This window comes from Grampus griseus (assembly GCF_964374135.1).
Source record: "Grampus griseus genome assembly, chromosome: X".
NCBI lineage: Eukaryota > Metazoa > Chordata > Mammalia > Artiodactyla > Delphinidae > Grampus > Grampus griseus.
In genome coordinates, this window is record NC_138999.1 from 86,849,071 (window position 1) to 86,865,094 (window position 16,024).

At 39.4% G+C, this 16,024-nt stretch overlaps 1 protein-coding gene across 1 annotated transcript in view; it reads right to left on the reverse strand.

Annotated features, from left to right (window-relative positions):
• Nucleotides 1–16,024, reverse strand: part of TRMT2B (tRNA methyltransferase 2 homolog B) — a gene marked incomplete at its 5' end in the record, with an annotated part of 86,002 nt that overhangs the window by 52,177 nt on the left and 17,801 nt on the right. Inside the window, 8 exon segments of the mRNA XM_082646851.1 lie at nt 104–386; nt 10,043–10,162; nt 10,373–10,493; nt 11,858–11,921; nt 11,925–11,959; nt 12,130–12,344; nt 12,609–12,703; nt 13,887–14,033. Of these exon segments, the coding sequence (XP_082502977.1) occupies nt 260–386; nt 10,043–10,162; nt 10,373–10,493; nt 11,858–11,921; nt 11,925–11,959; nt 12,130–12,344; nt 12,609–12,703; nt 13,887–14,033 (924 nt within the window). The 3' untranslated portion in view covers nt 104–259.

A 16,024-nucleotide genomic window follows, 5' to 3' on the forward strand; every position in this document is an offset into this window, starting at 1 on the left:
AGCAAAAAGAAGGAACAGTCCAGATCCAGGGCTAAGGAGTGGTCACAACCAGGCAAACACGCAAGAGAGGCAGCAAACGTGAAAACTAAGGTTATAAATCTACCTCAGGTAGGAGGTCCACTATATTCTTCCTGCTCAGGGTCCAAAGATTGGTTTCCTCGGTAATGCTCTCAGGGTCAGCGATGTAGCAATATGCTAGACCTGGAAGTTACTGACACTTCAGCCTTAACAAAGAACCTGCAGGCTTGTAGGAGGCTGCTTATTGAGTGAAGAGAAGCACCAGCTCACAGTGCGGGGTGTGGGGGAACAGATCCACAGGCACAGCTTGTCTTAGGACGAAAGGCTCGCCAAGGAGCTTCTTGGCAGAGTTTGGAGGACAGCACAACCTGTAGAAAGAAATCATAATATTAGTTTGAGATAGCCTAATCCACCAGAGGGCAGACAGCAGAAGCAAGAAGAACTACAATCCTGCAGCCTGTGGAATGAAAACCACATTCACAGAAAGATAGACAAGATGAAAAGGCAGAGGGCTAAGTATCAGATGAAGGAACAAGATAAACCCCCAGAAAAACAACTAAATGAAGTGGAGATAGGCAACCTTCCAGAAAAAGAATTCAGAATAATGATAGTGAAGATGACCCAGGACCTCGGAAAAAGAATGAAGGCAAAGATTGAGAAGATGCAAGAAATGTTTAACAAAGACCTACAAGAATTAAAGAACAAACACCTAAACAGAGATGAACAATACAATAACTGAAACAAAAAATACACTAGAAGGAATCAATAGCAGAATAACTGAGGCAGAAGAATGGATAAGTAACCTGGAAGACAGAATGGTGGAATTCACTGCTGTGGAACAGAATAAAGAATGAAAAGAAATGAAGACAGCCTAAGAGACCTCTGGGACAACATTAAACACAACAACATTCGCATTATACAGGTCCCAGAAGGAGAAGAGAGAGAGAGAGACAGAACCTGAGAAAATATTTGAAGAGATTACAGTCAAAAACTTCCCTAATATGGAAAAGGAAATAGCCACCCAAGTCCAGGAAGTGCAGAGAGTCCCATACTGGATAAACCCAAGAAGAAACACGCCAAGACACATAGTAATCAAATTGGCAAAAATTAAAGACAAAGAAAGTATTGAAAGCAACAAGGGAAAAATGACAAATAACATACAAGGGAACTCCCATAAGGTTAACAGCTGATTTCTCAGCAGAAACTCTACAAGTCAGAAGGGAGTGGTATGACACATTTAAAGTGATGAAAGGGAAGAACCTACAACCAAGATTACTCTACCTGGCAAGGATCTCCTTCAGATTTGATGGAGAAATCAAAAGCTTTACAGACAAGCAAAAGCTAAGAGAATTCAGCACCACCAAACGAGCTCTACAACAAATGCTAAAGGAACTTCTCTAGGCGGGAAACACAAGAGAAGAAAAGGACCTACAAAAACAAACCCAAAACAATTAAGAAAATGGTAACAGGAACTTCCATATTTATAATTACCTTAAATGTGAATGGATTAAATGCTCCAACCAAAAGACACAGGCTCGGGCTTCCCTGGTGGTGCAGTGGTTGAGAGTCCGCCTGCCGATGCAGGGGACACGGGTTCGTGCCCTGGTCCGGGAGGATCCCACATGCCGCAGAGCGGCTAGGCCCGTGAGCCATGGCCGCTGAGCCTGTGCGTCTGGAGCCTGTGCTCCGCAACGGGAGAGGCCACAACAGTGAGAGGCCCGCGTGCTGCAAAAAAAAAAAAAAAAAAAGACACAGGCTCGCTGAATGGATACAAAAACAAGACCCATATATATGCTGTCTACAAGAGACCCACTTCAGACCTAGGGACACATACAGACTGAAAGTGAGGGGATGGAAAAAAGATATTCCATGCAAATGGAAATCAAAAGAAAGCTGGAGTAGCAATACTCATATCAGATAAAATACTTTAAAATAAAGAATGTTACAAGAGACAAGGAAGGACACTACATAATGATCAAGAGATCAATCCAAGAAGAAGATGTAACAATTATAAATATATACGCACCCAACATAGAAGCACCTCAATACATAAGGCAAATGATAACTAATAAGAACCTGCTGTATAAAAAAATAAATAAAATAAAATTCAAAAATTCAAAGAAAAAATATTCAGTTTGATAAACCAAGGAGAAACTACAGGAACACAATTCCTTAAAATTTAAGCCCTTCCTCTGTGTTCCCACAGCTATCACATTTAATGTAACTACCTGGGTTTTTTAAACCATCTTCCTCATGGGAGTATATAATCTTTTTGAGGCTAGAAATGAGGCAAAAACTGCTTATTATTCATCTCTGTGTTCTCAGTGTGTGACACAGAGTAGGGGTTCAATGGTGAATGGAGCAAGGGGCCTGAGTCATACACTTTTCTGTATGATTTACACACAATAGGTTATTAATATATATATTACTGAATTATTCTACTGAAAACTTCCTAAGCAAATTACTTTTTCCCTTATCACAGGAAGTCAAGTAAAAATGAGAACAAAAATTCACCTATAAACTCACCATTCAGAGAAGAATACATGCTTCTAACTTTTCAGGATATAGCTTTCCAAATATGTACATTTAAATTGGTTTCTTAAAGTGGAGTCACACTGTACATACTATACACACTGTTTTACAACAGCTTCTTCACATAATAACACATCATGAGCATCTCTCCACTATATGTAGTTACCTCACTTTTATTGGCTATATGGTATTTCATTAAATAAATGTAATGTAGCTTATTTATCTAATTCCTTGCTATTGGAAATGTAAGCTGTTTCTAACCTTTTGCTATTTCAAAAAGTCCCTTCATGAATATTCTTATAGTTATATCTTTGCTTACATTTTTAGTTATTTAGAAGAACTGCTGAGTTGAAGGGCCTGTATGTTTTTAAGGCCCTAAGATATGTATGACTAAACCTTTTTAAACCTTGTTAAAAAAGGTTGTACTAATTTACACTCAAACCAACAAACCAGATGAGTTCTTGTTTCCCTGGCTAACACTCAGTCGTTTAAATAGCACTGTCCTATTCAAATAAGAAACAAGACAAGATATTCACTATCACTCCTACACTGGAACATCTTCTTATCCAATGTAATAAGAAAAAAAAAGTATTAGAAGGAGAGAGACAAAACTGCTTTTATATGGTGATCATATGGCCAGCTACCAAGAAAATGAAAGAGAATCAACTGGAAAACCTGTAAAACAAATAAAAGAATAGGTAGCTTGACACAAAATCAGCAATAACGAGTTAGAAAATATCATGAAAAAGGTCCCTGTCATAAAAGCAATAAAAACTTTACAATATCTTGTATTAATCTTAAGAAAAAAGACCTGTATTGGGAAAAAAATACGTGTTTATATTTAGAGAATTCCATAAGCCTAGAGTAATTGAAGAGATAGGTCACATACCTGTATAGAAAAAATACTGTAAAAGATTTCAATTCTCCTTAAATTAATTGGAATCAATAAATTCCAATCACAAGCCCAAAAGAATATTTTTGATAAGTTGATTCTAGAGCTCTGTTAGAAAATACATGAAAACGTTAAGAGCATATATCCTTTAACCCAGCAATTCCACATCAGGGATTTATCTAATAAATATACTATCACATACACTTATTCATCACATATACATAGTCATTGCAAAAATACACAAAGATATATGTACAAGGACATTCACTGCAACACTGTGGTAACAATAGAGTAGAAACAACCTCAAAATTCATTAGGATGAATGTCCCTTCAAAGGGACAAGTTAAATTATATATTTATGTAAGTTAAAACTATACAGCCTATTTTAAAAATTAAGTAGACCTTTAAGTACTGATGCAGATCCTACATCATTGTAGAACAATCTCCAAAATCTACTGTTAAGTGACAAGCATGGTGCAGAATAGTGAGTTTTTAAAAATTTTTTAAATTGAAGTATAGTTCATATACAATGTTGTGTTAGTTTCAGGTGTACAGCAAAGTGATTTAGTTATACATATATATATATTTTTTTAAAAAAATTCTTTTCCATTATAGGTTATTACAAGATACTGAGTATAGTTCCCTGTGCTATTCAGTAGGTCCTTGTTGTTTACCTACTGTATACACAGTAGTGTGTATACGTTAATTCCAAACTCCTAATTTATCTCCCCCACCACCACCGCTATCCCCTTTGGTAACCATAAGTTTGTTTTCTACGTCTGTGAGTCTATTTCTGTTTTGTAAATAAGTTTGTTTATATATCACTTTTTTAGGTTCCACATATAAGTGACATCATATGATTTTTTTGGCTTTGACTTATTTCACTTAATACGATAATCTCTAGGTCCAGCAGAACAGTGTTTATAGTCTGTTTCTATCTGTTTACAAAAGAAAGAGCGATGTACACACACACACACACACAGAATATATCTGGTAGGCTACACAAGAAACTAGGAAGAGTGGTGACATCTGAAGGACTAGGAGCCAGGAATAAGAAGACTCATTATTCACTGCATGCACATGCACTCTTATGTACTGTTTTTTTTTCCTACCATATGCACACACTGTCTTTTCAAAGTAACTTTTTCTTGCCTTTCTGAGGCCATGTTTATTGTTTTACTCAGTCTGAGTGTTAGCAGAATCCTAGGCTTACTCTTAATCGTTGCATTTTTTAATCTATTGTTTTGCAAAATAAATACTTTCATTTTATTCAAAAGTGAAGCATATAAAGGTATATAGTGAAGTTTCTCCACACCTCTGACTCCCATCCCTGCAGTTTTCCCCCACCATAGATAACTACTATTATCAGTTTTTTGTTTTTGTTTTTGTTTTTTTGGGCCGCACATCGCAGTATGTAGGACCTTAGTTCCCCGACCAGGAATCGAACTGGTGCCCTCTGCAGTGGAAGCACAGAGACTTAACCACTGAACCACCAGGGAAATTCTTTTTTTTTCTTAATTTTTTTCTACTAATCAGTTTCTTATAAAACTTACCAGTTTCTGTATGCATATACAGCAAATACAAATCAATATTCTCTTCACCTTTTGTCCGTTTTTACAAAGATAGCTATCATTATATCAACAATTCTGCATACCTTGCTATTTCTATTCAGAACCAAAATCACAAGCCACAAAAGAAAAAACAGACTGGACATCACCACAATTAAATAATCTTGTGCTTCAAAGGATAATGTCAAGAAAGTGAACAGACAACCCACAGAAAAGAAAATTTCTGTAAATCATATATCTGATAAGGAACTTATATCTAGAATTTTAAAAGAATTCTTAAAACTCAATAATAAAAAGATGACCCAACTGAAAAATGGGCAAAAGATCTAAATAGACAGGTCTCCAAAGAAGATATATATAGGGCTTCCCTGGTGGTGCAGTGGTTGAGAGTCCGCCTACCGATGCAGGGGACACAGGTTCGTGCCCTGGTCCAGGAAGATTCCACATGCCGTGGAGCGGCTGGGCCCGTGAGCCATGGCCGCTGAGCCTGCACATCTGGAGCCTGTGCTCCACAACGGGAGAGGCCACAACAGTGAGAGGCCCGCGTACCGAAAAAAAAAAAAAAAATATATATATATATATATATAAAAATGGCCAATAAACATATGAAAAAATGTTCAACATCATTAACCATGGGGAAATGCAATCAAAAACACAAGGAGATACCACTTCTCACCCATTAGGATGTGTATAATAAAAAAGACGACAGTAGAGTTAACAAAGATGTAGAGAAATTGGAACACTCATATACCGCTGGAGGGAATTTAAGATGGGAGGCTGCTTTGGAAATAGTCTGGCAGTTCCTCAAAAGGTTAAAATAGGTACCATACGACCCAGTAATTACACTACTAGGTATCTACCCAAGAGAAATGAAAACATATGTCCCCACAAAAACTAGCACATGAATGTTCATAGCAACATTATTCATAAGAGCCAAAAGGCGGAAACAACCTAAGTGTCCATCAACTGATGAGTGAATAAATGTGGTATATATCCATAGAATGGAATATTATTCAGCCACAAAAAGGAATGAAGTACTGCTACATGCTACAACACAGACGAACCTTACAAACATCATGCTAAGAGAAAGAAGCCAGATGTGAAGGACCACATTTGCAAAGAACTTCACTTGTATGAATTCTGCAGAATAGGCAAATCCATACAGACATAAGGTCGATTAGTGGTTGCCTAGGGCCAGGGGGTTGGGAAAAAATGGGAAGTGACAGGTGAGAAGTGCAGGGTTTCTTTTGGAGCGATGAAAGTGTTCACAATTAGACAGTAGTGATGGCTGCACAAGTCTGAGAATGTACCAAAAACCTTTGAATTGTACATTTTAATTAAGGTTGAATTTTATGATATGTGAGTTATATCTCAATAAAGTTGTTAACAGAAAATAACGTACCTTAGAGATCTTTCCGTATCAGTAAACAGAGAACATCTTCATTCTTTTTTATAGCAGCATGGTATTCCACTGTATGGATGTACATATTTGATTTAACTAGTTCCTCACTGATGGACTTTTAGGACATCTCATCATTTGCTGTTACAATATTGCAATCAATCAATCAATCAATGCATGTCATTTTACATGTGTGTCAGTATATTTGTAGGATAAAGTCTCAGGAATGGAATTACTGGGTCAAAAGGTATATATACATTTATGATCTTAATCTATATTGCTAAATTTCCTTCCATGGGATAGTGCCAATTTACACTCTGACCAGTAACTTTTTAGAATTCATGTTTCCCCATAGTATTGCCAACAGTGCATTATCAAACTTTGGAACTTTTGCCAACCTGAGATACAAAAAGTGGTATCTCGGGGTACTTTTAATCTGCATTTCCACTATAATGGAAGAGACTGAGCATCCTTTCATGGTTCATACACATTTATGTTTTCTTTTTATATCTTGCATTCATTCTTCTTTTGCGCTGTTGTTTTTCTTACTGATTTCCAGGAGTTTGTTAATAAATTAAGGAAAAAAGTTTGTAATATGAACTGCAAATTTTTTTCCAGTTTGTACATTGTTTCCTCTCTTTGCTTTTGGTGTTTTTTATCATGCAAGTTATTGATTTTTAAAACTGTTCTATTGCAATATCATTCACAGCTCAACCACTTATTCAGTTCAGTGGTTTTTAGTATATTCACAGGATTATGCATCTATCACAACAATCAATTTTGGAATATTTTCATTAACTCCTTAGCAGTCACTCCCCATTTCTCCTGAAACCCCCCACCCTAAGCCCTAGACAACCATAAATCTACTGTCTGTCTCTAGAGATTTGCCTAGTCTGGACATTTTCCTATAAACGGAATAAGTGGCCTTTTGTGTCTGGCTTCTGGATACCAGTCCCTTATCAGGTAAATGATTTTCAAATCTTTTCTCCCATTCTGTGGGTTGTCTTTTCATCTTTTCACTTTCTTGATGGTATCATTTGCAGCACAAAAAGTTTTTTTTAACTTTGATGATGTTCAATTACACACACACACACACACACACACACACACTTTCTTGTAGCTGTTCCTTGGGTCTTTGATGTTGTATGTATGAAGGCTTTGCCTAACCCAAGTTCACAAAGATTTACTCCCATGTTTCAAGCTCTTACATTTACTTCTATAATCCATTTTGAATTCATTTCTGTGTATGGTGTAATGAAGGAAGTTTTGTTTTATGTAGCCAAATTTAACAACCTTTTATTATATGTCTTCTGAATTTTCATAGTTAGAAAGGGCTTCTGCACTCCAAGATTATAAAAAAAATTCTCTGATTTCCTAGGGTACATTTATGATTTCCCCTGTTTACACTTAAATCTCTTAACTCTTCTATAATTTATCCTGGTCTGCAACATGAGATGTAGATCCAACCTTTTTTTTTTTTTTTTTTTGCCTTAGCTACCCAGTTGTCCACCATCATCTATTAAATAGTTCATTTGTTCCCCCATTGATTTGAGGTGCCACCTTCATGATATGTATATAAAAACATTTTTAAACTGTATAATGAAAATAAAAATAAAGGACAACTGGAAGAGTATGCAGGAAAAGATAAGGAAATAAGTGTGAAAATATACGGGCCTCACGATTTTATTTTGGGTAGAAGCAGCTCTTTGACAACTTTCTCAATTTTTTCCCATGGGTACTGGTGTGTTTAGGTTTACTGTAGCTTCTAGAATTAATATTAGCCATTTGCATTCTTCCGGGAAATGTCCCATTTCATCTAGGTTTTCAAACGTATTAGGAAGGAGTTATACAAAGTACTTCCTTATATTTTTTAAAATTTCTTCATATCTATAGTTATGCTCCTTTTTCTCATTTAAGACTTCATATTCTTGATTAGGTTTACTTATCTATTTTATCTTCTTCTTCCAATAACACCTTCTGGTTTATTTGTTGAGTCTATAGGTTTTTGGTTTTTTTTTACTGGGGTGTAGTTGTTTTACAATGTTGTCTTAGTTTCTACTGTACAGCAAAATGGAGTTCCCTGTGCTATACAGAAGGTTCTTATTAGTTATCTATTTTATAAATATTAGTGTATATATGTCAATCCCATTCTCCCAATTCATCCCCCCATCCACTTCCCATTAGTGTCCATACATTTGTTCTCTATTTCTGTGTCTCTATTTCTGCCTTGCCTTTGTAGTTCATTAATTTCTGGATTTTTAAAATGTTATTGATTTCTTCCTTCAGTTTTCGTTAGCTTTATTGTTCTTCTAGCTCACTGACTTGAAAGTTCAATTTATTTCCTTTTAATTCTCATTTGTTTCATCTAGGTATTTCATCTGTACTTTATTTATTAATTTATTTATTTTGGCTGTGCCACACAGCTTGTGGGATCTTAATTCCAAGACCAGGGCTTGAACCCAGGTCCTCAGCAGTGAAAGTGCAGAGTCCTAACCACTGGACCGCCAGGGAATTCCCTCATCTGTACTTTATACCCACCTATGTTGTTCCAATATTACAAAGAAATTGTGTTATTTATGTAAAAAAGAGAGAGAGATTACAAGAAGAAAACATTTCAAAAATCAAAATAATTGAGCAGGGCCAGAACTGGGAGTGAAGCAGAAGGCATTCCCCGTGGGTGCACAATTTAAGAGGGTGCCAAAAACTCAGTAATCAAGACAAATGATATCTTGATGCAATAATTTGGAAAGTCAAATTGTAAAATTATGGCCAGCAGGCTGGCTGCCTGCTTTCATAAATACAGTTTTATCGGAACTAGGGCCAGGACTAGAGTAAGGTGACTGAGGCATGGCTTACCAAGTACAGGAGTGGATCTCACTTTTTAAAAAAACTTAATATTTTGTTCACAGGTATTTTGGACAATTTAATTTCTGAAAATACTACATTAAAAATGCATCTTGGGGCTTCCCTGGTGGCGCAGTGATTGAGAGTCCGCCTGCCAATGCAGGGGACACGGGTTTGTGCCCTGGTCCGGGAAGATCCCACATGCCGTGGAGCGGCTGGGCCCGTGAGCCATGGCCGCTGAGCCTGCGCGTCTGGAGCCTGTGCTCCGCAATGGGAGAGGCCACAACAGCGAGAGGCCCGCGTACCGCAAAAAAAAAAAAAAAAAAAAAAAAAAAAAAATGCAACTTGATTACTAAGATTTGGGGCATCCTCTTAAATTTTGTACCTGATGTGGGTTGCTTTATTTGCCTCATCCAAGACCTGGCCCTATAATTGACTCTTGATGACAGTATAATGACTTTTTTATTTCTTTATACTTCTGTACACTTTCCAAATTCTGCACAATAAGCATAACAATAAGGATTACTTTGACCATCAGGAAAAATTAATTAATTAATTTTTTGCGGTACGCGGGCCTCTCACTGTTGTGGCCTCTCTGGTTGCGGAGCACAGGTTCCGGACGCGCAGGCTCAGCGGCCATGGCTCACGGGCCTAGCCGCTCCGTGGCATGTAGGATCTTCCCGGACCGGGGCACGAACCCATGTTCCCTGCATCGGCAAGCAGACTCTCAACCACTGCGCCACCAGGGAAGCCCAGGAAAAATAATTTAAAAATGAAGTCAAGACTCACTCAATGATGTTCCTTGTGATTTCACCATGGGGCTTGCAGGAAACAAAAACTAGTATGCGGATGGCCCCATAGTTTCGAATGGCTTGAACCACCTGGTAATCTAAAGGAAGAAACACATTGCTATTAATATAATTAAACTATCATGGTCCAGGTTATCACAAACTTGCAACTGGCTGGCACATAGCACTGGTTAGGAAAAGAGGAGAAGCAGGTTCAGAGCCAGCTCACTGAGAGCAGCCTTAACATGGTATAGAAATGAGAGACCAAAGCTGGTGGACATCAATGGGAATATCTAACTAGCTCTGTAGCAGGAAATCTAGTCATCCTTACGCAGTCCCGGCCCGGGCTGGGTTCACTACAGCAACAATTAACTGCCCATCTTCCTTTGACTTCAGTAGCTGTGGCAAAATCTTCTCTGCTCGACCAGTATGGAATTCACAGTTGGTGATGCCTGCAAAAGAGAGGCCCACGTGCCGTAACTCAAAATGTAAGCCAAGCAGTTGGGGGTGGGGAGCTTCAGCTTTATAGAAACGTACAGAAAGCAGGGAGGGCTCTGCCATCTTCCCTTTAGATCTAACATACTTCTGCATAACAATGAAAGAAATGCTTTTGGAGCTGCTTCATTTTTTCCAATGCGCTTTCCCTTGCAATATCTCTGTAGGCCTTTCAGCTTGAGAGACTAGATGTGTTATTTTACAACTTAGTGACTCACACAGCACATAAGGACCTATACCAAGAAGAGAACCTTGACTATAACTCAAGTGCTCCTTCTGCTATATTGGAGGCTTTCACATGGAGCCTCAGGAGCTGTCTAGAAGTGAGGTAGAGGGGAAAGAAAATCTTTTTTCTATGTTGCAGTTTGGCCTAAGACTTTGTTCAAAGAAAAGGTCCTACTGCTAAAAATAGTTTGAAACCTATTGTATTGTTATGATGCCTCATGAGTCTAATGTCAAGAAGGCTCTTCTATATTATTCAAAGTTTTGCCAAGTTCCCTTCCTATCAGCTAGGCTTATTCCTTCCCTTAGGCTTTTTCCAGATAGAAACAAAAAGATTAGGGAGGGATAAATTAGGAGTTTGGAATTAACATATACACACTACTATATATAAAATAGGTAACCAACAAAGACCTACTGTATAACACAGGGAACTCTACTCAATATTTTGTAATAACCTATAAGGGAAAATAATTTTTTTAATGAATTTATTTATTTTTGGCTGTGTTGGGTCCCCGTTGCTGTGCCCGGGCTCCCTCTAGCTGTGGTGAGTGGGGGCCACTCCTCGCCACAGTGCACGGGCCTCTCATTGCTGTGGCCTCTCCCGTTGCGGAGCACAGGCTTCAGTAGTTGTGGCTCGCGGGCTCTAGAATGCAGGCTCAGCAGTTGGGGCGCACGGATCCAGCTGCTCCGCAGCATGTGGGATCCTCCTGGACCAGGGCCTGAACTCGTGACCCCTGCATTGGCAGGAGGATTCTCAACCACTGCACCACCAGGGAAGCCCAGGGAAAATGATTTGGAAAAGAATATATATATATACATATATATATATATATATATGTATATATATATAACTGAATCACTTTGCTGTATACCTGAAACTAACACAACATTGAAATCAACTATACTTCAATTTTTAAAAAAAAGAAAAAAAAAGGGGGACCTCTTTTAGAAAGTCATCAGGATCCAACTCTGAGCACTCCAGAACACCTTCCCTTCCTCCCCAGTCATGGATACAGTAGATGCCCTTTCCCACACAACCGTTCCCATAGTACAGAACAACTACAGCTCTTAATTTCTCCCCAGAATGTGAGCAGTGTACCATTGAAGGCTACAGTCCACCTGGCATCCTCTACCGCCTGCTCCACCAACTCAATCCCAAGGACCTAGGAGGTATACTGAGCCAGAGAGAGGCCAATCACACCTGGGGAAGTAGGAGAGAATAAGAGGAGGGTATTTTATGGTATTACCAATGAGGTTATGCCTGTACCACTATCACCACCTCCCCACCTCGGCTGCAAGGGCCCTGGGTGCTGTGTGGATGGTGTTGGGGAGATAAGCTGCATGTTGATTCTGCCCTGGGCTGCCACTTGCCAGTTACACAGCAGATGTCAAGGAGGATGGTGTTAGAGTTCACTCCACTCAGCTCCCCCATAGTCCGATACAGTATCTCTGCACCAGCAATGTTAACCTGGAAAAAGGCATCTGGAGAGATGCAGATCTTCAACCCCAGGAGATCTTCAAAGATGTGGGGTTCCCCAAACAGGAGCTGGTAGGGGGACTGCTGATGGCTGCAACGGGTCGTAGTGCTAGAAAAGAATAAAAGAAGAAAGCACCTTGGAATGGCAGACCAACCTATCTCTAGTGGTTGGTTGGAGAGGGAGGCCCCAGCATCTCAGCTAGGAGACAAAGCCTCCATGGCATGGCCCTGAGAGCTCTGGAGGAGTTTCCCTCTCAGGGGATGGAGGTACATGCAAACACTTGGTCATCAGCGGCGCTGCCTCAGTAATCCACAACCCAGACTATGGCAAGCCATCAGACTGCGGCTTGCTGTTGGGCTGTCCCAGGTTTACCTTTCCTGGAAGTAAAGTGATGTCAAGTCACAGACTGCTCCTGGCCCTTTGGTGAAAAACTTCTTTACAGTCTCCTTCTGAACACAGAGCTCCTCCTGCCCAGACCACAAAATCAGGAGTCAAGCAAAAACCCACCTCTGACAAATTTTCTCTCCAAGCTCTATGGTAATCAGCCCTGCAGTAGTCAGACAAGAAGGCACATTACTCAAATCCTATTATAGATAACACTTAAAGCAATGTTCTGTAGGACCAAAAAAAAAAAAAAAGCTATTTTCACATCTCAGCAGAAGCACTCCTTTGCTTATTGGCTTTTGACAAATGCTATACAACAGACATGGCACTTTCTCTGGTTTGAGCCTCTTTAATAGTTCTCTAAAGAAAGTGTGAGAGTTATTCTTGTTGTAACCTAGGAGCTAAACTAAGCTTTTGTCCCATCACAAACAAGCAATAACCTTTCAATTCCTTTCACACTTCTCTACTTCAAATATCCCATCCACCCATCCAAACACCACCTCAGAAGACACACGTCCTAAGAGAAAGGAAAGAAAGGGCACGGAACAGAATGAGCACAGTAACTAAATCCTTTCTTCAAGTTCTAAACGTTTTAAAATTCTTACGTCACTACAGAGAGCCCTATCCATCAGCTAGACACAAGGACATATGACAATAAACTATGTTGGAGCTATAGAGTTAAAAGGCCAGGAATCAACGACCTGGGTTCAAGCCCTATAGCTTTGCTATTTACTAGCTCTTTAACCTTGCGTACCTCTATGCCTCCATTTGCTCAGCTGTGAAATGAAGGGAACAATACCTCTCCCTCTCCAGCCTACTTCACAAGTTGCTTGAGATGATCACATAAGTATTAGAATATTTTGATACAGGCATGTTTGAAAGCTCTAAGTGTATTACAAATGTAAAAGTATTATGTAGATTATGAAATTCTGACCATATTCTAGTCTCTATTAAATTGGCTTCTGGAATTAGTAGAACACCTAATAAGTTCTGTGGGCAAAGTTCTTGTGAAAATCCTCAGGAGTCCTCACATGATAATTAACTTGGTAACCTAGCCTCAGTCTCTTTGGTTTCATTATGCCAGCAGCATGGTTAACAGGATCCTTGCCATCTCCTCATCATCATCCCCAACCCTTCTTTCCAACCCATACATTCTATGGATGCATTGTTTCTGCTATCTTCCCTGAAACCTCCAAATACCAACTGCAGCATATTGATAGTAAGGGCTGCTATAGAAGCTGTTCCTTATCATCCTTTGAGTCTCACCTGCCTTAATTCCTGGGGATGGAAAGAGATGATGGCCATTGTGTGCCCTTGGCTATTGGTGTGGGCTATGAGCTCACGCCAGTACCCACCTTCACGAAACAGAAGGCAGGGCTCCAATGGGGACTGTTGAAGGAATACTTCGTAGTACTAGGAAGAAAACAGTACTATTACACAGGCAAAACTAACAGTTTGACAGCTCATTATTCATGCTGAGCGACTGTTATGGGCTGAAGCGTATCCTCCCCTACACACAAATTCATATGTTGAACGCTTAGTACCTCAGAATGTGACCAGATTTGGAGACGAGGTCTTTAAAGATGTGTTTAAGTTAAAATTAGGCCATTAGGGTGGGTCCGAATGCTGTGGTTTCAGTTGGCCACGCTGCTACCCCAGTGGGCCCACCACACCAGTGGGCCTGGAGGACAGTATCAACCCATAGAGGATTATTCTCAAGCCTTAAAATTTAGTGGAATTTGCCCTGCTAGGTTTCAGATTTGCTTGGGACCCAAGACCCCTTTCTTCTTTCTGATTTGTTCCTTTTGGAATGGGAATGTCTATCCTATGCCTGTCCTACGATTGTATTTGGGAAGCAGATAATTTGTCCAGCTTCACTGGTTCACAGCTAATTCTGTCTTAGGATGAATTATACCTTGACTGATACCTCTCATCCACACTTCATTTAGATGAGATTTAGGACTTAGAGTTGATGCTGGAATGTGTTAAGAATTTTGGGCTGTTGGAATGGGGGTGAATGTATTTTGCATGTGAGAAGAACATGAATTTTGGGGGTCCAGAGGAGAGTGTTGTGGGCTGAACTGTGTCCCCCTAGGATTCATACATTGAAGTCCTAACCCCCAGTACCTCAAAATGTGACTGTGTTTGGAAATAGGGCCTTTAAGTAGGTGATTAGTTAAAATGAGGCAGTTAAGGTGGACTCTAATCCAATCTGACTGTTGTCCTTATAAGAAGAGGAAATTTGGATACACAGAAACATCAGGGATGTGCACGTGCACAGAGGAAAGCCCACATGAGGACACAGCAGAAAGGCAGCCATCTGCAAGCCAAGGAGAGAGGTCTCCGAAGAAACCAAACCTGCTGACACCTTGATCTTGGACTTCCAGCCTCCGGGACTGTGAGAAAATAAGTTTATGTTGTTTAAGCCACCCAGTCTGTGGGATTTTGTTATGGCAGTCCTAGCAAACTAATGCAGTGATATAAGAAACATGATCACTGCCCTGCAACCTTACTGAGGGATCCTATCCATGACAGCCCAAAAAGTATGTTCCATGAAGGCTCAGAGTTGTATCCTGAGTCTAGCACATAACCAGTGCTCAATAATTATTATTGAAAGAAGTTATGAAACAGCAAAGGTATCTGTATGAAGAATTTCAGCTTGTTGTGTACACAGCGTGGAATACAATAATCATCCATTTCTGTGAATTCCTCCTGGCAGCAATTCCTAATATACTACTAAGCTGCTATAATTCCATTCTTACTTATAACTTCCTGATGTAAGCCCATTGTTTCTGTATTTCTTCATATAACCAGGTGCCAACTAGCTTAGTTGGATCCTTCATCTTCCCCTGGTAAATACAGGTCAAAAGCAATCCTGATTCAGTGTTGAGATATCAGAAATCCTTAAAGCCAAACTTCAAACACAAGCCAGTTGCTGCCACAACAGGACACACTATCTGATCTACTAGGTCCTCTTGTTTTCATAATGCATGGGTTCTGGATCCACTGCATTTTCACACAAACCCAAAATAGTGCATGGAAGGGAGAGTTACACCAAAAAACAGTGCCACTTGAGAGGGTAAAAATCAATTAAGGGTGCACTTGACCACTTCTGCTATAATTTCATATAAATGCAACATAAGATGCTTAATTATACTTATACTGAACAAATTTTTCCAAATTTTGAAGTTGGTGATTTAAAGAAAGACTGGTTCAACTGTTGTTTGCTTGCTGGTTGGAAAGGAATGTTTTCTGGAAGAAGATTCAAATGTCTTTGAGGTCCTAGAAGGATGGGAACTGAAAAACTGAGTCTGACCTGGAAGATAATGGGTAAGTAAATATGAAATACAGCTTCTCCACTGTATGAGCCAAGGCTTTGGTTTCTTCATTTATAAAATAGAGCC